Genomic DNA, 25,211 nt, shown 5'->3' with positions numbered 1-25,211 from the left:
TCTGGAATCACCCAAGAGGCAAGCCTCTGGGCATGTCAGGCATGCCTGTAGGGATCATGTTGATTATGTGAGTTGAGGTGGGAAGCCTTCTGGGTGGCACTGTTGGCTGGTTTGGGCCTGGACTGGACAAAAGGGGAAAGCCAACTGGGCACAAGCACACACACTCCTTGTTTTTCACCTTCTGATTGTGGGTGTGATGGGACCAGCTGCTTCAAGCTCCTGCCACCTCCGCTTCCTCTGCCATGATGACTATATCCTTGAACTGTGGGTCAGCATAAACCTTTTCTCCCTGAAGTTGCTTTTGTCAGAGTATTTTATTACAGCAACAAGAAAAGAAACTAAGACACCAAGATATATTGCCAATACATCTTGCTAGAAAGCAAGCGCACAGAGGATTACTTAGGTGTCGTGTCATTTGGGTAACAGAAAGAAAAAAATGTTATACTTTTATTGTCACGTATTTATAAAAATGTGTCTGGGTGGGAAAAACGAAGGGCCTAGTGAATTAAAGAACTACAGACCCATCATGCATAAAAATATTATTTCCTCAACAAAGAGGTAGATTGCAATAAATCCTTACTCATGAGTACATGGAATTATTAAGAAGTGTATGTGTCCTGAACTGGGCTGAGTCTCAGGAAGAAAAACACATATGACATTTGAAACTAACACATGCTATCTGAGGTCTCAAAGTTTGAGTTTATTATACTTGCACTGCAGGAAATCCTAAAGGGAGAAAAGTTAATTGGAAATGGTCTAGAGACACTCATTCTCAATTCCCAGGACCCCAGAGATAAAGCCTCTCCCAAAATACACTCACAATGTAAAACTAAAAAACACATGAAGAAACAATCTGCTATAAGCACTTCCCACTGCTCTGAAGAACTACAGAAAACAGAATTACCAGAGACTTATGTGTATCCAAAATGATTAAAGACATTAATATAAAAACAATGTGAATCAGATCAGACACTGTTAAAGAGCACCCAGCCCTGAGGAAACTGCCCAGGAGTTAAGCAGAGAAGGAAACAAGACAGCATTTTCATGGTGTCAACTGCGTGGAAGTTGAGGAAAGAGACATCGCCCCATATTGAACCAGGCTCCTCAAACCTCTTGCCTAATTTTTGTGCCATAGGTATCCAAAGACAAGATGCAGGCAAAATCAGATGTGAAGACTCCCATGTAAATGACACTGGCTTAGCTAGTGGACATGTGTCCTTCTGAACATGACTGGCCACTATCCCACTACTGTTGCAATAGCAGCATCTATTTGAAAATGATCTTTTAGTGTTTTTTCTTTGAGGCAGTCTCATGTACCTCAAGCTTGATATACAGCAGAGGATAACCCTGAACTTCAGATCACCCTGCCTCCACTTCCCAGTTGCTGGGGTTACAGGCATGTGCCACCATTCCCCATTTATGTGGTGCTAGGGATAGAAACCAGGGCTTCATACATGCTAGGCAAGCACTCTACCAACTGAACTACAATATGATCCTTTCTAAACATAAAAACTATGGTGTGGGGCTAGAGAGATGGCTTAGCAGTTAAGGGCACTGGTTGCTCTCACAGAAGACCTGGGTTCAGTTCCCAGCACCCACATGATGGCTAACAACCATCTGTAACTCCAGTTCCAGGGAACCCAATGACCTTTTCTGGTCTCCACAGGCACTGCACACAGTGGTACACGTACATACATGCAGGCAAGCCAAGTGTGGTGGCCCACCCCTGTAGTCCCAGCACTTGGGAGGCAGAGGTAGGCAGATCTCTGTGAGTTCAAGGCTACCCTGGTCTACATAGTAAGTTTCAGGCCAGCTGGGGCTACAGGGAGACCCTGTCTCAAAAAGACCAGAAACAAAAGCAAACACACATGTAGGCAAGGCAAGACATTCATACACATTAAATAAAAATAAATATAGCAGGGCGTGGTAGTGCACTCCTTTAATCCCAGCACTCAGGAGGCAGAGGCAGGTGGATCTCTGTGAGTTCAAGGCCAGCCTGGTCTACATAGTGAGTTCTAGGCCAGCTGGGGCTACAAAGACACCCTTTCTCGAAAAGACCAAAATAAATAAATAAATAAATAAAAAATCAAATATAACAGAACAAAACAAAAAAAACTATGGCGTTGACTCAGATGAATTTTAACTTCTACCTACTATATTATTTTTGGAATTTAACCTCAGTTAATGGTAAACATTTGTTATCTTAAGGACGAATTACAGCATTGCCTGAATAAGCCAAAGTACATGAGTCTGAGCACTGGCTACTAGAACAAAGGTGACACACAGGGAAAGACCAAGTTGATGGACCCAAGATTCACCAAAGGCCTGTTTCTTTATCTCTTCAAATAACACTTGAATAAACATCTATTTACATAGTTAGATGTGTCAAGAATAGTATCACTTAACCATGTAAACACTCTGGAATTAAAAAAAATTCTTTTAGAAATAAAATATTTTTGTTGTTCTTTTTTGTTTTTTTGAGACAGGATCTCTCTATTGCCCCAGCTGGCCTGGAATTCACTATGTAGACCAGGCTGGCCTTGAACTCAGAGATCCGCCTGCCTCTGCCTCCCCAGTGCTGGGATTAAAGGCGTGTACCACCACGCCCAGCACTGTAACTTTATGATAGGTTTTGTTATTTTTTTCCTCTTTATTCCATTCTTTAAGTAAGTCAAGTTCTCCTTAAATATCCTACCTGGATTTTTTAGAATATTAGACGAAAATAACAACCACTCTTTAGTGTCATCCATAGTATTATGATACAAATTAGTAACACTTTTTACCCATCGTTTCCAGAAACAACAGACTGCTGAAGGTCTAACCGATGAGGGAATTCCCATACCTTGCACTGTTCTACTTTATTTCCAGCTTCATCCATCTCTTCCTTTAGGGTGTCTATTTTGGAGGGAAGGCCCTGAAAATTGGCTCCTGAAGATTTGTGTGCTTGGTTCCACCTGTAAAACAGAAGGAGAGCCAGCCTGAGAACCTGCTGTACAAATACAACCTGAGGGAGTCAGGACTAAGAAGGCAGAGCCCTCCCCAAGACTATCTGAAATAGGATGTCTGCTTTTCTTTAATTTTGTCCTCTAGAACAAATGCCGGAAGAAACGGACACTATTTGTTCCCCAAGGTAGGACCTGTCTGGTGCTTGGGGCTCCAAGCATAACCATCTTGTCTCATACATACACTCTGGTGGAGAGCAATCAGTGGAACCTGTTTTCTGCAGTGCCCAATCTCTGAATCCTTGGTATGAAGCACATCACTCCTCTCCTGCTTTCATCCGGAATGTTCCCTCTGTGCTCCTGAGAAATCCCTGCTCTTGGGGACTCCTTATGATACACCTTCCTACTGAGACCTGTGATTGCTTTTAACATAAAACGCCAGACCTTCAATGCTGAAGCATGAAACATCAGAGGAGCAGGTGGGAACAATGATCTATAAAACATGATTTTTGGTTTTCAAATGTGCTTTGACCCTTTGCCATGGAAAGTTGCTATACTTCAAGTTTCAACACAGATACTATACAGACACAGCATGAAAACTTTTCAAACTTCCCAGACTACTGCCCTGCCCTGCAGAAGCAGAACGGTCAGTGCCAAGTCTGAGAAGAATAGGGTGTCAGTCTGGCACGGTCAAGTTAGAAAAGCAGCTCCAGCTTAACTAGTGCTGAGACCTTGCTGGTGGCCTAAGCTCTCCATCTCAAGAATCTCATCTGTTAAGTGAAGATGATGAATACTGTGCCTTGCAGACTCAAATAGGGTTAAGTAAAGTAGAGAGCAGGAGTGTAGGCCTATGGATATGCATGTCACAGATTCCTACATCACTTGCTATGGGAAAGGCCATAGGAATGAGTAAAGGAAAAGAAGAAATACTCAAGTGTTTCAGTTTCTATAACATCGACTTTAGTTAAGTGACTAAGACCATGAACAAGATAATCAGTGTTGAAATATTCCAGGGGATACATGTATCTGCAATCTAAAAGTCCCGGCAGATAAACGTCTATAATATTGCTCAGCAAAGGGCATGTACTACCTTGCCAGACTAACCACAGAACATTCTTCCTTCTCTTGAGCAAAAATGCATGGCGTGGCGGGGGGGGCAGCAAAGGGGTGGCATCCCTGGTCTGGTTTGGCACACGGTATTCTAGTTACACACATCAAACACACAGCAGGCATTACCATCAGAATCTTAGCTCTGCCACCTATTATCTCTAAGGCATGGAACAAGTCATACAGACAACATACATGGGTTCCACACCATGTCTGTGAAATGAGCCTCTTGATAGAAGCAGAGGATTGTTGCACTAGCCCCAGTCCTGGCTGCGTCTCCATCTGGCAGCAAGGGGCCTCTGCATTTAGCAGCAAGCACTAAGTGGGAGGTAAATGGTATCTGCTGGAAATAAAGAGGAGCAAATGGACAGATCAGTGAGGAATTCCATGAGTAACATATAAAGTTGGAGATTTATTCGGCAAGTGGCAAGTATCTAGAAAGTGACACTGACTTGACAATTACACTAGTATCCATTCACTATGCATTAAATGTCTTGATGGACCTTTTGTCATTTCTTAAACCAGGACACAGCCTAACAACTGACTCGTACATTTAACAGGCTGCGATTTCTTCCCCCTCGTCCATACCAAGGAAGTGGAGATTGAACCAGCGATGCCTCAATGACCTCTAAGAAACAAAGAAATGCAGTACCACTGCCACAGCCACCTTTTAAGTCTATGACCAAAGCATTTGACACAGTGCTGAAACAGCATGTACATCATGTCGCATACCTGTCAATCAAAATCATTTTCTCTCCTGCACAGAACCACATGAAAACTGAAACGGATCAAGGGCTGGGTTTTTTTTCTCTTTTTGGAGGTGAGGACCAAACCCAGGGCCTTGTGCTTGTAGGCAAGTGCTGTACCACTGAGCTGAATCCCCAGCCCCAAGAGCTGTTTTTATAAACAGAGTTTCACTGGGGTGCAGTCACGGCATCTGCATATGCACTGTCATTTTATTGACTTATTTATTTTTGCAGTACTGGGGATAGAGTCCAAGGCTTTGCACATGACAGGCAAGTGCCTCCATTGAGCCATTCCCTCAGCTCCATGGCTGCTTTGTGCCATGGCTTCGGAGTAAGGTGGGTCACAAGAAGCAAATCTGAGATGCAAAAGTTCAAAGTATTCACTGCAATGTGGTAGAAAAAAGGCCTGGGCAATGGTGGTGTGTCTCTGCCTCCCATTCTCACACACTGGAGAATAAAGCATTCGCTGCTGCTTTTACAGCTTCGTCTCACCTAGCTCTGACCGAATCCCAGTCCAACACCAATCTGGCGAGCTGTTTCCTCTGTTTTTGGATGTTGGGAATCTCCACCTGGAAGGAAAAACAGACCAAAGAGATGCACCTGGGGATTTTAACTGAAGTCTTCAAAGGACAATATCTATCTGCAAAGTTTTGCTTTAAGGCAAAAACTTTTCTATCTTTAATTAAACTTCCCTTACTTCCCCCAAAAGACATTAAAGCTGCTGATTACTGTGAAAAGCTTGGGCTTACATTAACACTTCACTATTCAGTTCCTGCCAGATTGTTTCTTCCAGGCCAGGCAGCACAATCACCCACCTCTGCTATGCTGTAGAGAGGGTCCATGATCTCTTTCTCCACAAAGACTTCGTGCTGAGAGAGCTCAAGAGCCAGCTGATTCTCAGCATCCCCACAGGTCTCCAGCATCTTCCTTTAGGAATGAGATACCCAAGAACAGTATGTACTAGTTATGCCAGGACCAAAGCTGTCATGTCGAGTGGCTGCACCCTGCTTTTTGACAGGACACAGCAGAGCACTACCCAACAAACCCTTTACAATGCTATGTGTGGGGTATCACCTATAGCACAAGTCCACATTTATGCTTTAAAAGGAAAACACCTGGGATGGAGGGGTGGGTCACTGGTACAGTGCTTGCTTGGCATGTATGAGGCATGGGTTCCACCCCCAGAACGAGAGGCCGGAGGGAGGGAAGTAGGGTAGGATGATCTCTAGCTTGTACTTTATGTAAGTGGAGCTGAGGTGTGAACAGTGAGGGCACAACTCACAGAAGTAGGTTCTCAAGACAGGTGAAAACTGTGTTCTCAAAAGCCCTGAAAGTCTTTTAAGGTATACAAAAGGTCCTTCATTACATGCAGTTTTATGTCTGTCAGTGAGCCTAGCCTTTGCAGTACTTTTTCTGCAGTTAATGAAAAGTTGGTTCTCTGGCTCAGCAGTGCAGCTTATCAAGCACAAGCCTGGGCTTCATTCCCAGCACCACACAAAAACCAGGCTGTCTTCTGTCCAGACGAGGGAGGTGGCTGACTGACAGGGAAGGGCCACAAGCACTGTGCTGCATGAACTCCATACTTCCTTTTTGTTTTCTTTGATTGAACACACAGCTGATGTCACCAAAAGTACATGTACAGATGTCTGACTCCACTGCCTTGGTCTTCCCCGGTTTCTTCAACACCTCGCTCCTCCAACTCTGTGGAATGCTTTTGGTACCAGAAAGGGTGTGGTGTGAGGTAGCCATGGGATCACAGCAAACCAGCCTGAATTTGAATACAGGCTTTGTACTCCGTAGCTGTGTGCTCTCAGGCTATTTCCTTACCTTTTCTTTTGCCAATGTTCGCATCTGTAAAATGGAGCATTAGTACTGCCTACTTCCTGTGTTGTTTTGAGGGCTAAGTAAATGAATACTTGGGGAACATTCAGCACTGGGCTCACGCTATGAAGATAACAGCAACAATAGAAGGAAGTGCAAATGTGGAAACCTGTGCAGGCTGGAGGGATCAGAGATACCTCCGTGGGCACAGGGTCCATGATCTCTTTCTCCACAAAGACTTCGTGCTGAGAGAGCTCAAGAGCCAGCTGATTCTCAGCATCCCCACAGGTCTCCAGCATCTTCCTTTAGGAATGAGATACCCAAGAACAATATGTACTAGTTATGCCAGGACCAAAGCTGTCATGTCGAGTGGCTGCACCCTGCTTTTTGACAGGACACAGCAGAGCACTACCCAACAAACCCTTTACAATGCTATGTGTGGGGTATCACCTATAGCACAAGTCCACATTTATGCTTTAAAAGGAAAACACCTGGGATGGAGGGGTGGGTCACTGGTACAGTGCTTGCTTGGCATGTATGAGGCATGGGTTCCACCCCCAGAACGAGAGGCCGGAGGGAGGGAAGTAGGGTAGGATGATCTCTAGCTTGTACTTTATGTAAGTGGAGCTGAGGTGTGAACAGTGAGGGCACAACTCACAGAAGTAGGTTCTCAAGACAGGTGAAAACTGTGTTCTCAAAAGCCCTGAAAGTCTTTTAAGGTATACAAAAGGTCCTTCATTACATGCAGTTTTATGTCTGTCAGTGAGCCTAGCCTTTGCAGTACTTTTTCTGCAGTTAATGAAAAGTTGGTTCTCTGGCTCAGCAGTGCAGCTTATCAAGCACAAGCCTGGGCTTCATTCCCAGCACCACACAAAAACCAGGCTGTCTTCTGTCCAGACGAGGGAGGTGGCTGACTGACAGGGAAGGGCCACAAGCACTGTGCTGCATGAACTCCATACTTCCTTTTAGTTTTCTTTGATTGAACACACAGCTGATGTCACCAAAAGTACATGTACAGATGTCTGACTCCACTGCCTTGGTCTTCCCCGGTTTCTTCAACACCTCGCTCCTCCAACTCTGTGGAATGCTTTTGGTACCAGAAAGGGTGTGGTGTGAGGTAGCCATGGGATCACAGCAAACCAGCCTGAATTTGAATACAGGCTTTGTACTCCGTAGCTGTGTGCTCTCAGGCTATTTCCTTACCTTTTCTTTTGCCAATGTTCGCATCTGTAAAATGGAGCATTAGTACTGCCTACTTCCTGTGTTGTTTTGAGGGCTAAGTAAATGAATACTTGGGGAACATTCAGCACTGGGCTCACGCTATGAAGATAACAGCAACAATAGAAGGAAGTGCAAATGTGGAAACCTGTGCAGGCTGGAGGGATCAGAGATACCTCCGTGGGCACATGCTGCCCTTGTGCCAGTGCCTCTAGTATGGGCCACGAATAACACAGAGAAGGCTGAAGAGTGGGAAGAAACTATTCTTTCCTAAGAACAAAGAACTGTAGACTGCAGGAAAGGGGCTCAAAGTGCAAAGGTCATGTCAGCTGGGAAGAAGGCACCATGTCAAAGCAGGAGAGAGCAGTCAGTGGACACCAGCCTCACTGGAGAGGCACACGGAAGGTCTTCCTTCAGATACTCACAACAGCTTTCTTACTGTTGGAGTAATACAGGCCTTATGTTTGTCCACGCTAGGCCCAGGGTCTTACATATTCTAGGCATGTTTTCTAGCTCTGAACCACAGTCCTATACAGGACATGTAGTTCCGATACATGCCTACCGTTGGAAACAACTGCTTAGGGGAACGGAAGGACCAAGGGTGGCTACTGAGTACAGAGGAGCAGCTAGACAGGGAGACCGTCTCCGAATATTCTAAAGCTCAATACAGTAACTAGGGCTAATTGATAATCATTTCAAAAAGCTAAATGAGAGAATTTTGAATGTTCCCAACATGTACACACACCAAAAAAAAAGGTGTCTGAAGTGGCAGACATGCCCAACTACTATACATGATCATTACAAACTACACCACCCTACACCGCAGATATGTCTACTGATGTATGTGTCAAACAAAAATACATTTAAAAAGAAAATACAAAAACTAGATATAAAAATTTTGAAATTAAAACCACCACCACAGGGCTGGAGAGATGGCTCAGCAGTTAAGAACACTGACTGTTCTTGCAGAAGACCTTTTTTTTTACTACACCCACATTCAGAAATTCTATGTCTTTAATCTTAATGTTGCCTTTAAATTTAGAAATCAGCAACATAAAAAAGACAAAATGATAATAGTTTAGAAATACTTTTTCCAACAGGTATAAATTCATCTGATTATTTCAAGCTTTTAATCTGTGTTAGTGAGAAGATAAAATAAATAGCATAAGGGGCTGGGGAGATGGCTCATCAGTTAAGAGCACTGACTGCTCTTGCAGAGGACCTGGGTTCGATTCCCAGCACCCACATGGTAGTTACAAACCGTCCTTAACTCCAGTTCCAGGGGAGTCCGAAGCCCTCTTCTGATATCGCGGCATTGCATGGCACGGGTGCACTCACATACATGCAGGCAATACACTCATTCACATAAAATAAAAATAATAAAGTATTTTTTAAAAAAACAAGAATCCTTTCGAGACATTTTCCCCTTTGGCATTTGATGGCCACACTTAAAGGAAGTGACTCTTAAGGACCAAGAAGGACTAGTCAGTTCTAACTCTGAGCCTGCACTAGCACGGGGAGGGGACCGAAGCTTGGGAGAACACATCCTGATTCTACTAGCCAGTCGTGTGTGCCTCCTTCTCCACTCACTTCTGGCCAGGCTCCTATTAAAGAACAAGACCTCCCCAGCAGCCCAAAGCCCTGGGGTCTTTCTCCCCAGAGTCTAAGCTGCTCCCCTGGTAGATAAGCCTGTCATGTTCCCAGTTCCTCTGGTGGCTGCCACACACAACACCTGCCCATCCTCCCCGAGACTGAGACAGAGGCCGAAGCCAAGGGCTCACAGGAAGCATCACTCTTACTTACCCCAGGAGAGACTCTTCTAGTTGGGCGGATGCCTCCTGCATATTCTGAGCAAGAGCTGTCAGAGGGAGCTTTTTCTGAAAGGCAAAGACAACATGGATTTTATTATCTCACACCCATTCTCAATGGTCTGCTTGATCACTATTGATGGGCTTGCCCTCCAGGCAAACTGTGCAAGGAAGGAAGAGAGAGTTCTGAGCTGTAGGACTTCATCCCTGTGGCCTAGTTTGGAGCTGACCACTGACATTAAATCAACATCATGTGCCTAGTACATGGGGGAATAGTCAGAGGGAGCTTAGTGCACTGCTACTGCTACTGTTGTTTATTAAGCAAGTGCAATACAGGTTGGGTCTCACTTATCTAAAACGCTTGGGACCAGAATTCTGTGTTTCAGATTTTGGTGGGGTTTTTTTTGTTTGTTTTTTGTTTTTGACTTGGAATATTTGCATAGTGTTTAGTGGTTGAGCAGCCCTAATCTAAAAACCCAAACCCCAAATCTGAAATGGTCCAAAGTCAGCACTTCGAACAGTTCTGATTTCAGATTTTGTTCTGTTTTTTACTTTATATTGGGAAAGGCATGCTTGCCACAATGCAAATGTGGAGGTCAGAGGACAACTTGGAGTTAGTTATCTTCTTCCATCAAATGGGTTTTCAGGATTGAACTCAGGTCATCAAATTGGTGGCAAGAGCCTTTACTGGTTAAGCCATCTTGCCAGACCTTGTTTTGTTTTTGAGATGTATCCCAGGCTGGCTGTGAACGCACTATGTAGCCATGGATGACCCTGAATTTCCGACTCCCCGGTCTCCACTTCCCAGAGTGCTAGAATTACAGACAGGTACCACTACACCCAGTGTGCGTGGTGCTGGGGATTGAAACCAGGACGTCCTGCATACTGGGCCAGCACTCTACAGAGCTACAGCCTCAGCCCCTTGATTTAGATTATGCTCCATACACAGATCTTGCCCTCTAAATGATTATTGCAAGCAAATGCAATAAGGTACTCAATTTGAAAAACTCTTGCTAGAACATTCTTTTTGTTTGTTTAGACAGGGTCTCCCTATAGCCCCAGCTGGCCTGGAGCTCACTATATAGACCAGGCTGGCCTTGAATTCAGAGAGATCTGCCTGCCTCTGCCTCCTAGGTGCTGGGACTAAAGGCATGCACCAACCATGCCAGGTCTGCCAGAACATTCTTAAACTGGGCCTTGATTTTGTTATAATCCTAAAATTCAGGGACTGGCAAGATGGCTCAGCAGTTAAGTGCAAGACCGGGTTTGGTTCCCAGCACCCTTGTGGCAGCTAATAACCATTTGTAACTCTAGTTCCAGGGGATGCGATGCCCTCTTCTGACCTCCAAGGGTACTGCACACAAATGGTGCACTTACATAGACTCAGGCAAAACACTCATAAACATAAAAGTAAATAATTTTTAAAAACCTAAAAGTCACCTTTAGCTAAATATCTAAACCACTCTTTGTAGTGTTTTGAAGCACAAAGCCCATTCACCAACAGTGATACAGGATCACTGGACCACAGAACTCAGAACCAGAGATGAGGTGGCAGGCCCGAAGCCCTAGAGGGTGGTCCTCAAAATGATGGTGAATGCTTGAGCCAGTCAGCATCCTTACACTACTGGCTGATGGCTTATCTCAGAATACATGAAGAGGTTATAATACAACAATGCTTGATTCTGCAATGCCATGTCATTTTGCGTTCTCAGTAAAAAGAACACTTATAACAAAGACAGATATACCCCACAAAGAGACCACTACTGGCTGCCACGCTTCCAGAACTGGAAGATCTCAGTCTAATCGTGGCTACTTCATGCTTTGGGTATGTTGCCCTTCAAAAGGAGATTAAACATAAGATTAAACACAGTCTTTGTTCAACTCTAGAACTTCACAAGTAGAGAGGGGAGGTATTACAAGTGTCACTCATGATCCTAGTTATAGTTTCCTGCTCTGACTCCAGAGCTGATCTTGTTTCCTGGCATAAACAAGGAAATTCTGCTGAATGAAGAAGCTTATTAATGAAGTGTGTCTATCAACAGTGAACTGCAGAGAGAAGGACCCAGGCTTCCCAGGAGTGACAGCTCTTCTGTCAGAGAAGAAATGAAAAGATCTCCGCTTGTCACACACATGCTGACTACACAGAAAGACCAGTAGAGCGCTCCCAAGGCCCACTTCCTGAGCTCTGCTGAGTCCATGGGAGCTTGGCTGAGAAGGCTGTTGCTTGCCCTGTCTTCCTTCCATTCTCACCTCTCCCATGTGGTGGAGCTTCTGGCCCTTGGGAACTCCACCTGTACTTCCTGGAGCCCTAGAGACTCCAGTGACTCTACATGTTATATGATCTGGGGTTCCCATCTTTTCTACCACTGTCATGGCAACTCTTCTTCCCTCACCTCAGAGCCTGTTCTTTGGTACTTTTGCTTGGAAGAGGAAAGCTGAGGCATCAGATTTCAGAAATTAGGATGAAGCACTTTGCTCCTAGGGCTGGCATAGTCCCACGACCACCGTTAATCTCCTCTTTACATCTCAGGTGTTACCTCCTCCAGCAAACTCACTTGATTACCTCCTTTTTTAAATTTTTTTTAAAAATTATTTTAATTTTATGTGTATGCATGTACGGCCTGCATGTAGGTAAGTGCAGCCATGTTGTGCAATGCCTGTGGAGGTCAGAAGAGGCTGTCGGATCCCCTGGGACCGGAGTTACAGACAGTTGTTAGCTGTCATGTGGGTGCTGGGATTCAAACCTGGGTCTTCTGCAAGAACAACCAGTGTTCTTAACCACTGAGCCATCTCTCTGGCCCCATTACCTCCTTTCTATCCATTCTTGCCCCTCCCATAGCATCCTATGCATGTTTTATTTAGTATGTTGTTTTATAACCATTTGCATGTAACACTCAACCAGGCCACAAGCACTTTTATTTCTTCATTTTACTATCTCCAGAACCGTACATTGTTGGTATGATAAATATTAGCTTGTTTGTTTTGAATGAATAGATTGACAGCGGGGCAGCATCCAAAGCAGACAACAGGAACAACAGGACATAGCTGTGTGAAGGATAGTGACATATTTAGGGACTGCTGAGTTACTATGTGGCTGGACTGAAGTGGGAATGAGAGGAAGCAAGGGACAAAGAAGCTGGTGAGGCAAAATGGGATCAGATTACCAAGGGTTTAAGTCATGCTAAAGAGCTTGGACCTTATCCCAGACAATAGCAACCAACAGAGCCCCTTAAAGAGGTCCCACTAGCATTGGGGGGTGGGGGGGTACTGCCTTGTCCAACTATTTTACCAGCAACACAAAATATTCAGCATCTTCCCACCCTTGGCCACTGACTCTGGTAATAAGGCTGAAGACTGACTAGAAAGGAGGGAAATTAGAGACAGGAAATGTGGTTCAGAGGGTGACTACGACAATAGTCCATACACAGTCCAGGTATTCTAGGTACCAAGTCTTGCATTAAGGAGAAGGTAGAGATGAGGCAGGGGCAAGGAATTTAAAAGACATTCATAGGGAGAATCACTAGGCTTACTAATAAGGCAGCTAGCTACAGGAGGGTGGAGGATAAATAAGAAGGAATGTGAGATAACACCACAGTTTCTTGCTTGCCTAACAGGATAAACAGCATTGAAGTATCAACACAGAAGGAGAACTGATGCTGGTGTAGAAATGGACTTCTGCAGTCAGAACTTTTCGCATGGTTGAAATGGTTTGGAAGACCAGCATCAGCTCATTAATTAGAAGCCATGATAACGGAGGAGCTGACTCAGAAGAAGCACAGGGCCTCGGAAGACAAGGACGAAAGGGTAGGCAGGTGGAAGTCAAGGCAAGAACGAGGAGGGGCAGTCGGGGCAGACAGTGGCTGGCTGACATTCCTGGCCCCATAGGTATATGAAAATGTCTGCTCTTAATTAACACAATTCCAGAATCCTAACTGTTGTGCAAGGACACTTGTGGTCAGGTGTCCCATAAGTAACTGTGGGAAATTCAAAAGAGACTGACAGATATTTATTTACATACTAGTTCTTCCTTCTGAGATGTCAGGTAACAAACAAACAAAAAAAAGCTTCCCGGTATGCCAGCGAACTCACTTGAACCAAGTGAATGAATGCATATAAGCTAGGAGCTTGTAAAAGCAAGGGTAGACTGCCTAATGAACAAAGGCAGCTTGCTGTACTAGCGGCACCTCAGAACAGGAACACTCTGAAGAGCCCTATGTCCAGTGGACAGTTGACACCCCTCCCAGAATCCATCCTTCCTCTCTACAACAGTACGCTGATTTCTCTCAGGGATCTACCCTGGCCTCAGTAAAGCCTGTGATGGAGATAAGACACAATCCAGGCTTCAGCTGGTACAACTAGTGCATCCCATCTCCCCATCCACCCCCAGCCCCAGCCCATGGTGACCAGAGTACAGTAGGAACATTCCCAAATGAGGAATGTGACTGGATACAAACTGATGTGATACAAAGGGATTTCCACTTCCAAAGGCTTAGGAGAAGTCTCCTGGTGCAGCTAAGAAAGCTACTAGAAGAGCTGTTCTCTTCTCTGGATACACACTAGGACCCATGCCCAGAGAAGCCGCTGGCAGCCAACCTGCCACCATGAGCATGCCTTTCTAGAGAAGGAGGCAAAAGGGAGAGAAGAAATGAAACTGAGTTTGAAGTCATATCACTGAAGTGCTAGACCAAACCTTATCTCAAGTCCTTCCCAATCCCTAGAGTTTTCAGCTAACTGGCCTATAGATTACTTCTAACCTTTTTAAGTCACTTTGAGATAAGAGTTCAGATTTTTGCCATTAAAAGATTGCTGACATGCCCATTCTCACACCAGTGAGTCTTTTCAAGGAACCTGGAGAAGACTGGGGTGAAAAGCTTGCAGTCCAGCGGTTTCTGAAACCCCGGGGTCAGGAGGTGTACAAGTGTGCACACACATACAGAGTGATGGAAAGTCCCAATGCAAAGGCCTATCTGCTGACGGCAGAAAAAGTCAGCCAACCCAGGGGATGGAGAGGCTCAGGAAGACACAGGAATGATGGCTGTGCAACATATCTGATACTCACGTGTCTCCTCTCAGCATCCGTGCCATGCTGGCCCTGGAAGCATGCTATCAAACGCTTATGGGAGTGGTGGCACATTGACCGCACGGTGTCCAGGCGCCGTTCAATCTGTCAAAGTAGAGACAAAAGAGTCATTTGCAAGGCTCAAGAACAGATCCCGCTTCTTCCGTATGTGGTGTCTGCATAGAGGTAGGAAAGGCAGGCCACAGAGGATTTTACAGCTCTTGGGTGCTGATGGAAAGGGCTCCTAATCACTTACACTTGGGTCTCATATTGACACTGGGTTTCGGGAGCTGTCCTGTGCACTGTAGTACATCCAACAGCATCTCTGGCCTCTACCCACTAGATATTAGTAGTACCCTACTCTCCAAGATGTCAAATACCCCAGAAGAGCAAAGTCAGCCCTCCCTGAGAACCACTGGTCTCCCTTACACCGAACAATCTAGATCCCTCCAAAGCTAAGAGACAGTCATGACTACACCTTACTATGAAGCTGAGTAGCAGCAATCAATTTACCCACTACAACACCACCAAAGCTGGATGCAACCAAGCAGAACTGCAAATGAATGGTCCAGGTCCAGGCCGAGACCCACTGCCATATGGAAAAAGAACACCAGAGGCATGAGCAATGGGGCCTTCCCTACACAGTATAGCAAACAGTGCGGCACAACTGAAACATAAGGTCGAGGTCAGAGACCTTACTCCTTATTAGAGGAGTTGGGCAGGTTTTTGTTTCTTTTTCATGAGACATCTACAGCAGAACAGACACCCAATACTAAGAAACACTGGCCTAGGGACCCACACATCCTGAGGAGCTTCCCAAAATGGATATGGCTGTTTATGGCAAACAGAGCTGCTTGTTAGAGAAGGAATGCCAAAAATGTGTATTCTAATGACTCATGAAGAATGAGAGCAAGCCTTCAGGGACACTTTCTATTTTAACAAAAAAAATCAACAAATTCAAAGCAGAATACATTCTGACCCCCAGGCATTATAACCCCCTATGTTGTTTTGTGCCTGTTTTTTAAAGTTACCCCGAGACACAAGTAGTTTCTCTTCAGATCCAAGCCGCAGTCCCCAGGACCCTGACCTGCAGTCAAGCTGACAGTGAGGAGCATGGTGTGCCACAGCACTTTCCTATCTTCAGTGGCCACATTTCAGAGCAGTAGAACGCTAACACAATCTCCATTTCAATCACTTTTCACCAGCATGCCAACTCCACAAGGCCCGTCTATTTTGTTCACTGGTTTCTCCCAAGTACCTCTATACACCAGTATCTGTCTCACAGGATTGGAAGGTATTCACTTACAACTTTTGAGCACACTGGACAGGTAACTACTGTGCCCTGGGTCAGGTATTAGAAAAATAACAGCGAATACATTTTCATTTCCACCTACTGGGATACACAGCTTCCTGAGGCAACTCCACAGCACTAAAGACTCAGCTCTTAACAGGAAGAGGTGGCAGAAAAACGAGCAGTGCCCTCAGAGAGTGGCCAGCAGCACTGTGGTGGAGGTCAGAGCAGAATCAAGTCCCTTCTCTCTGGTCCCAGTGTTAGGACCGACCACAGTTCACTTACTAACCCAGGAAACAACCTCATGGGGCAGAGACTGCCAAGCTCTCATTTGGAGACCAGTGAAAACTGAGGCACTGAGAGGCTAGTCCCTGAGGCCACGAAGGCAGTTGGAGGCAGACCTGGAAACTAGAGTAGATACCATTAACCACTGCTCGTTTTTCTTAAAATTAAAAACAGCAAGCTGGGTGTGGTGGCACATGCCTTTAATCCTAGCACTGGGAGGCAGAGGCAAGAGGATCTCTGTGAGTTTAAGCCTCAGTTGCAGGTTAGCTGGGGTTACAGGGAGACCCTGTCTCAAAAAGACCAAAAAAAAAAAAAAAAAAAAAAAACAGCAGAACAGTGAAAGTTATGGCAGACAAGGTACAAGAATCTGTTATCAAAACAGTAATTTCCGTGAACCAGCAAAGTTTTCATACCCCAGCGAATGTGGACAAAGAGACAATAACAGCTGCCCTCTGCACAACCTCAGGGCCCAGGACTTGGCCATCCACCAGCTGTAGGGGCCTCAGGCTTCATCTCAGGACTTCAGTGAGTAAATGAGCGATCATATGTATTACCTGATGTGGGCAAGGGGGGAAAACTCTGACATGAAAACCTAAATAAGAGATTGACAGCCGGGCGTGGTGGAGCACACCTTTAGTCCCAGCACTTGGGAGGCAGAAGCAGGAGGATCTCTGTGAGTTCAAGACCAGCCTGGTCTACACAGTGGGTTCCAGGTCAGCTGGGGCTACAGGGAGACCCTGTCTCAAAAAGACCAAAAACAAACAAACAAAAAGATTGACCGGCCCACACAGTACTTCTGGAGTTAGAAAATGAATTTTAAATGCATTATGAAAACTAAGAAGTGTTAAGAATATGATTCCTTAACAAGTCTTTTTTGAAGAGAGTCTGAGAGAAGAAGCAGATGGATGACATCAGTTCTAAGAAAGGACAAGTCCCTGGGCTTCATTCTGTTCTTGTCAGAGCCACCTTAGAGCCTGCTGCCCTGCATGCTGTCTGCTCAACTGCTAAGAATTAAAAGTACTTTGCAGCCGGGCGTGGTGGCACACTCCTTTAATCCCAGCACTGGGGTGGCAGAGGCAGACGGATCTCTATGAGTTCAATGTCAGCCTGACCTACATAGTGAGTTCCAGGACAGCTAGGGCTACAGGGAGACCCTGACTCAAAAAAACCACACACAGACACATAGATACACACACACACACACACACACACACACACACACACACAGTCAATGACTCAGCAGTTAAGAACCCTGCTGCTGCAGAGGACCTGGATTTGGTTCCCAGGATGTTCATGGCAGCGAACAACCACCTGTAACTCCAATTCCAGGTGATCCAACACCGTCTCCTGACCTCTGCAGGCATTGCATGACATGGCTGTACTTACATACATGCAAGTAAAACACAGAAAATAAAAATAAATAATTTTTTTTAAAGCCAAGAAATGTTCTTAAAAGTATACTTGGCTGGGGGCATAGCTCTAAGTGTGCACAGGCTTAGAATCCTCTAGGTTCAAACCCCAGCTAAAAAAACAAAGAAAAATCAACTGGTCCTCCATCTCTATAGATTTTCATATTCATCCATTTAAGCCAACCATGGGCCAAAAATATTTAAGGAAAAAACACTTTGCACTAAGCATTTGCACACCTGCTTTTCCTTGTCACTGATCCCTAAACAATACAGAGGAACCATGTACACGGCACTTACACTATGTTAGGACCTGCAAGTAATCTAGAGATAATTTAAAATATAGGGGCGGCTGGGAATGAGTTCAATGGCAGAGTACCTGTCTGTTCTGTTCAAGGCCCTGCATCTGATTTCTAGTACCATAAAATAAATGAGGAAGGGAGGAAGGGAGGGAGGGGAAGGAAGGAGTGAAAGCAGGCATGCAGAAGGATGTGCATAAGGCTAAATTCAAATACTGCACCATTTTATAGAAGGGCATCTTTAAAACCAGCTGTCTGCAGACACCAAAATGACTATTCTACCTGCAGATGGCTGACATAATTTAGGGTGTTTTGGCAGGCTGTGATGGAAGCCTTTTTCTAAACTATGCCAGCTACTTTCTATGCAGAAAAGAATGGACAGTAACCTGGGACAGACCTTCGGTCTTTAGGGACTCACTTGGATAGACAGACCTGCTAAAGGTTAAGGAACTAAGAGACAAAAGGACAGGGAAAGAGACCTAGCACAAAATTCTGTAGAGCAGGCTCACCCGCCCCCCACACACCCCAAGCATTCTGCTGTACAGGATATGAGCAGAGGAGACAAAGGGTATAAAGGTTCCAGTCCCTTCTCCAAATCCAAAGTTAGAGGTACTTCTTGATGGATGGAGCAGGGTGGCCCTGGCCAAAGTCTCCTGGCAGGAGAGGGAGGGAAGGCCTTGGCTGCTGATATGAAGCACCCTCAGGGTAGTTCTGCAAGATCTGGTCACTGTCACTAAAAGCCGAAGCCCTTGAGTCTCAAGCAGCCCAGGTTTGGGGAGAAACAGTGTTAGGTGGGAAGGCCAAGTCAAAGTTCTAGGTTAGAACCAGTAGGACCTTTGAGCAGCAGGCAGGGCCTGTCCCATCATGAACATCATTGCAGCAGTAATCAGTGTCCTGGCCTGCTCAAGACCCGTGACTAGGCTACCAAGCTAGGGCCCCGCCCCACCCCAACACCTGGCACTTGGAAGCAGGGCTAGCAGCATCTGAACTCCATAACATGACACTAGGGTTTCAGATCCCCTTTCTATCACCATACTTCATGCTTCCCTTTCCTGCTTAAATCCATGTTAATTCAGTTTATTCTATTCCAGTTTTAAGGAGGAGGAAGAAGAGGAAAAGGAGGAGGAGGAGGAGGAAGAGGAGAAAGAGGAGAAAGGGGAGGAAGAGGAGGAAGAGAAAGACCCCATGAGCTCTAAGTCTTATTCCGCAGTCTGTTTTGTCCCCAGTTCCCAAGTCCTAGCACCAACTCATCCCCCGTTATTTGGGGTTTGAATCCAGGCCTTGTCCATGACAGGGAAGTACTTTACCACAGAGTTATACCATCAGTCCTGGATTTATTATTAGTTTTCATTTCATTTCTTTAAAGAGATTGTTTTAAGTCTTTGTTTCACCAGCCTGGAGGCACAGGGCTATAATTACACATCTTGGGAGGCTGAGGTAGGAGGATTATGAGTTCAATGCCTGAATGGGCTACCAAGTAAGTTTAAGGCCAGCCCAGGCAACTTAGTGGAGTCCTGTCTCAAAGTAAATAGTAAATAGAGGGCTTGGGGTATAGCTTAGTGGTAGAGTGCCCATCTAGCATGCATAAGGTCCTGGGTTCAATCCTCAGTACCAGAAAAAAAATTGTTACCTGCAGCAGGTCTTCACTGAGGACTTCTGTTTTCTCAGCTCTATGGGGGAAAAAAAAGTCCAGAATTAAAATGCAGAAACAAGAACAACTTATGAAACTTAGAAGTTGTAAATTTGGAGCTTAAAACAAAACTGGCAGAAATGGATGATTAGATTTTCACCAATGTTTATATCAGAGAGCAATTTCAGCAAACCAAAGAAGGTCAAACAAAGAGAGAGAGAGAGAGAGAGAGAGAGAACAGCAATCTAACAAACCCCATGACTTGCGGTGGCAGCTCTTGTCATGGAGCCTGCTGTGGAAGACAAGGCTAATTCACAGGTCTATCTCCAAGGCTGGTCACACAGTAAGCAGTTTAGTGTGATTTCACATGTCTGGAGTGAGATTCTGCATTTTTAAAACAGGCCTTTCCACTTACTCTCCACAAGATATATTAGCTTACAGAAGGTCTATAGAGACCAGACCTTGAGAAACAGCTCCTTTCTGAAGGCTTAACTTCAGATGCTAAAATGATCACATCCAAATTTCCATAGTCCTATTGAAAAGTTTGTCATAAATTTCCAAATATTACACGAAAACACAAACTTAAACCATCATGCACAACAGTAACAATGAAAAATTCCTTCCTTAATTTCAAAAGTATTTCTCAAGTTTTTCTTTGCAGTGCTTGGAAGCTACTAGAAAGTTCACTGAACTATGCAGAAAACGGGGATGGTGCCTGGCCAGCAGAAGAGAAACTGGTGGAGTCTAGAGGTAGAGAAAACTGCTCAGAGGTCCACGTACTAAAAGGCTTGGTTGCTATACTGGAAGGTGAAGCAGCCTTTAGTAGACAGTCTAGGTGGAGGAATCAGGGCCCTTGAATGGGATTTGGGGATCCCAATCTCTTCCTGTCTCTCTTCATTTTCAACGCCATGAACAGGCCTTGCACATGTCCCCACCATGACACCCTGTACCATCAGAGACCCAAGGCAACAGGGCCAAACAACCATGGACCAAAACCCCTGCAGCTTCAAGCCAAAAACCTTTCCTCCATTTTTTTTTTTGACATGTGTATGTGTGTGCTCTGTGTGTGCGTGTATGCATGTTTGCATGTGTAAATGAGTATATGATGTGTGCAAGGGTATGCATATATATGTTGTGGGTATGCATGTGGAAGCTACAGATTGATGTCTGGTGTCTCCCTCGATCACTCTTGATCACTCTTCACCCGATACATTAATAGATGCAGGGTCTCTCACTTGAGCCTAGAATTCACCAATTTAACTAATCTAGCTAGCCATCTTGCCCTGGGGATCCTGTCTCTACCTCCTGGGACAAGGATTATAGGTAGGTCACCACCCTCACCTGGCTTTTATGTGGGTGCTGGGGATCTGGAGCGGTGTCCTCATGCTTGCACAGCAAGCACTTAACCCACTGACCCACCATCTCCCCAGCCACCCTTTCAAGTGACAAGTATTTTGCACAACTACAGAAAGTTTAGTAGTACAAATACTTTTCTCTGCAGTTCATAAGGGCTGACTCACTGACATCTATAAAACTCAAAATTACTAAAGTGTTATTTTGGACTTGGGTTCAACTAGTGATTTGAAACAAGTTGTCTGCAATATTAACCAAATTGTCATTAAAAATGAATAGAGATTTTTAAAGAGAAAGAAAAGTCCAAATATTTTGGGCAACTGGAGAGAAACACAAAGGAACTAGAAATGTGATTTTTTTTTTTTTAAAGGCAGAGTCTCACTGTGTAGCCCTGATTGGCCTGGAACTCACTTGTAGACCAGGCTGGCCTGGAACTTACAGAGATCCGACTGCTGGGATTAAAGCTGTATATCACCACACCCGGCTGAAATATGAGTTTTTCACAAGCTATATGGTGGAATGCAGGGCTGCATAATCTTAGCCATGAACCAATACAGGAGAAGAAAAAGCTGTTTGGCAAAAAGTAAGGGGACCCTTAGAATGACCTCAAAACACAGCTCAGAGCACCAGTTATGGAGAGAAGTATCGGTAGTCCTCCAACCTATGCTTGGGGCAGGGGCATGTCAACAAACTGGGCTCTGCCACAGAGGATTCCAGTACCAGGAGTCACAGTGTCCCAGTTAACCTAGAGTTGCCTAGAGAAGATGCTCACTCACCAGATTCTGCAGATACCAGAACCCTACCCTGATTCAAATACCTCCCCAGGCCAGAAGTTAGAGTCTGGAGAAAGTCAAGGGCCCAGCTACTGGAAGTGGCCAACTCTTAACTCCATGGACAAGTTTCACAGCAGCAGCCGCCAAAGGATGCCATTTTAGCCCTTGCTTGGCTTGTGTGGTGCTGAGCATTGCTGAAGTGCCAAACACCAGTAGTCATACCAGCCAGGGAAGTGGAGCAAGGCCCCAGCTGACTAGGGGTCAAACCAAACAAGCACTTCAAAAAGAGGCCTGCAAACAAACAAAAAAAGGGAAAAAGGTCCACGTGTCATATGCTTTTAATCTCAGCACTTGGGAGGCAGTCTGCAGTGAGATGGAGGCTAGCCTGGTCTACATAGAGTTCCAGCCATCTGCAGCTACAGGAAGACTGTCTCAACAAACAAACAAACAAACAAACACCAAAAAACCAAAAAAGGCCTACTGGTTAGCCTAGCAGGGATACACCTGGCATGAGTCCACCAATGTGCCCCCATGCCCAGATCCCTCCATAACATCTACACATGTCTGTGCAACCTTCTGTCAGAACTCACTTCTACTCTAAAATTGCTCACAAAGACTCCCAAGGCCTATGAATAAAAAAATTTTCACAAATTCAAAGGAGAGGAATGAAACTGAGAACTCAAACGTTTAAGTATGTTATCTTACAAAACAAATCATTAAAAAAAAAAAAAGCTGGGCGTGGTGGCGCCGGCTTTGATCCCAGCACCTGGGAGGCAGAGGCAGGTGGATCTCTCTAAGTTCAAGGCCAGCCTGGTCTACATAGTGAGTTCCAGGCCAGCTGGGACTATTGGGAGACCCTGTCTCAAAAAGACCAAAAAAACAAGGCAGATTGTTCTACAATCCCACTGTGAGCATTAGCAGGAGTAGTAGCAGGAGTAGGAGTTAGAAATAGCTCAGAAGAGGGACTGGAGAGATGGCTCAGCAGTTAAGAGCACTGGCTGCTCTTGTAGAGGACCCAGATTCAATTCCCAGCACCCATGTGGCAGCTACAAACTCCAGTTCCAGGGGAATCCAACACCTTCTGACCCCCATGTGCACTGTACGACACGGGTGCACTTACGCACACATAGGCAATATACTCATACATATAAAATTAAGATAATAAAACTAAAAAAAGAAATAAATAGCTCGAAGTATGCTACAGCTGGTCGAGAAGAACCAACTGTGCACATTTCCTCCCAATTCCTTGTTCAATGATCTCCTATTGACAACTTGAAATAAAATTTCAAATATAAGGGCTAGACTACAGCCCAGTGGAGAACACTTGCCTAGGGTCAATCCCCAACACTGGAACAACAAAAACAAAAACAAAAACCACAACCACCACAAACAATTCAAATTACTGCTTTTTCAAATGTGGGTTGCTTGGGGTTTTCTGTTTTGCTTTGTTTTTTGCGTCTCACAGAGTCTAGACTGGCTTCATTTCGTAGTTAGTATAACCATGAACTTCTGGTTCTCCTGCCTCCACCTCCCAGTGTTGGGATTACAGAGGTCTACTACCATGCCTGGCTTTTTTCAGTTTTTGGAGAGCTAGGTATTTAAATATTTATTAGCTTATAAGCACAGTGATACAACAGTCACAAAGAAAATAAGGCAAATATAAACACAAAGCAAGTAATAACTTCAAGAAAACCAAAAGGTCCACCAGGAAGTGGAGTCCACCTCCCCTCCCCAGCCCTGGGTGTGAGCTATGCTCAGCTTTTTCTACATGGGTGCTGTGGTGACCAAATTCAGTCATAATTCACTACTATGCTCAGTTGCAAATAATTTATTGGATTGAATAACTTAAACACAAATAGTAATATAACCAGAAGCTGTATTATAACTACTGGGATGGTGGAGCAGAAGAGGGGAAAGCTGTACAGAGCCTATGCTGTCATTCACTGAAACAGAAAGTTAACAGACAAAAGCTAAACTTGACAACCCAAAGGATGGAGGTTCACACACAGTTTATAAATATGGATGTGAGTAAATGTCAGAACAGCTAAAACTGTGTAGTAGCTGCTTCTGGAGCTAGAGACTATCTGAAGAGTTGAGGGAAAACCCATTGTATTTTGTGTATGAGTGTTTTGCCTGCTTGTGTGTGTTCTGTGTGTGTACAATATCTGGAGAGGCCGCGGGATTCCCTGGAACTGGAGATAGAGAGGGTTGTGAGCTGCCATGTGGGTGCTGGGAACAGAACCCAGGTCCTCTGCAAGAGCAGCCAGAGCTCTTAACTACTGAGCCATCTCTCCAGCTAAAACCTGCACCCAACACACACACACACACACACACACACACACACACACACATACACACACACACTGAGGATAGGTTGAGGTCATCTTTCTCTACTGCCCACCACCTTATTTTTTGAGACAGTCTCACTGAACCTGGAGCTCACCAGACTGGTCAGATGGGCTAGTCAGCAAGCTCCAGGAATCCTCCTGCCTCCACCTCCCCAGCACTGGGTGTGAGTCATGCTCAGCTTTTTCTACATGGGTGCTGGAGAGATCAAACTCAGGTCCTCTGCTTGAACAGAAAGTACTTTATCACCTGAGCCAGCTTCCTCACTCAATGTTTTTAAAAAAACAGTATGTTATTTACATTTTTATACAGAGAAGTACCTGTAACATAAGGCAATAGGTGCAACTGCCAATTTCTCTAAAAACACGAATGCGCACATACCTCAGAGTACCCAAAATACAAAGGAAAGCTGTGTCAGCTTCCTCACTCAATGTTTTTAAAAAAACAGTATGTTATTTACATTTTTAGACAGAGAAGTACCTGTAACACAAGGCAATAGGTGCAACTGCCAATTTCTCTAAAAACACGAATGCGCACACACCTCAGAGTACCCAAAATACAAAGGAAAGCTGTGCAGTGTCCTTTTCCTAAATTACCTGGATCTTTGCTTTCAACTTGGGGATACTTGACTTGCAAAGGTATTGGGAGCTGAGAAATACACTGCACACCTAGTGTTAGCAAGGTAACAGACTGTTTAAAAATAACCGTGCCTTCTGTTTTTGCCTTTGTAGATACTTTAGATTATGTTCACAAATTGTAGAAAATGAATGAAAGTATATTTTAATCAGATATTAGGGCTCACTGAAGATAATAAAAATGTCCTAGAGTTAGAAAACATTGCTTTTAGTTGATAAATCATGACTGTAGAGTGTAATATGCAAAGAGATTTCACTCGAAACAGATTTCTCTCCTGGCTAATTCTATCTCAACTGCAAGGAACCACTACTGTTCTCACCACACCCAAAACATGGTCCAAATACCTGGTCTCCCACTTCACTGTGACTGGGCCAAGCTTTCTATGCTCAATTATTTTTAATTTGTATAAATTAACCACACAAAATGGACTCTGCAGTGACATCTTCAGATATGGAAATAAGATCTTTAAATTGTATTTATATACCCCACAT

General features: G+C 44.7%; 1 protein-coding gene across 1 annotated transcript in view; it reads right to left on the bottom strand.

The window, feature by feature from the left end:
* Arhgap17 (Rho GTPase activating protein 17) overlaps positions 1–25,211 on the bottom strand; it is a 104,662-nt gene that overhangs the window by 37,978 nt on the left and 41,473 nt on the right. The window contains exons 2-7 of the mRNA XM_017802244.2: positions 19,613–19,652; positions 14,702–14,806; positions 9,638–9,711; positions 5,611–5,722; positions 5,288–5,364; positions 2,843–2,954 (exon numbers count right to left, since the gene is read on the bottom strand). Coding sequence (XP_017657733.1) covers positions 2,843–2,954; positions 5,288–5,364; positions 5,611–5,722; positions 9,638–9,711; positions 14,702–14,806; positions 19,613–19,652 — 520 coding nt within the window. The remainder of the gene's footprint in view (positions 1–2,842; positions 2,955–5,287; positions 5,365–5,610; positions 5,723–9,637; positions 9,712–14,701; positions 14,807–19,612; positions 19,653–25,211) is intronic.

This window comes from Nannospalax galili, unplaced genomic scaffold (assembly GCF_000622305.1).
Source record: "Nannospalax galili isolate Female #2095 unplaced genomic scaffold, S.galili_v1.0 scaffold84, whole genome shotgun sequence".
Taxonomy (NCBI): domain Eukaryota; kingdom Metazoa; phylum Chordata; class Mammalia; order Rodentia; family Spalacidae; genus Nannospalax; species Nannospalax galili.
Note: the sequence above shows the minus strand (reverse complement) of the source record. Positions and strands in the feature narration are given on the sequence as shown.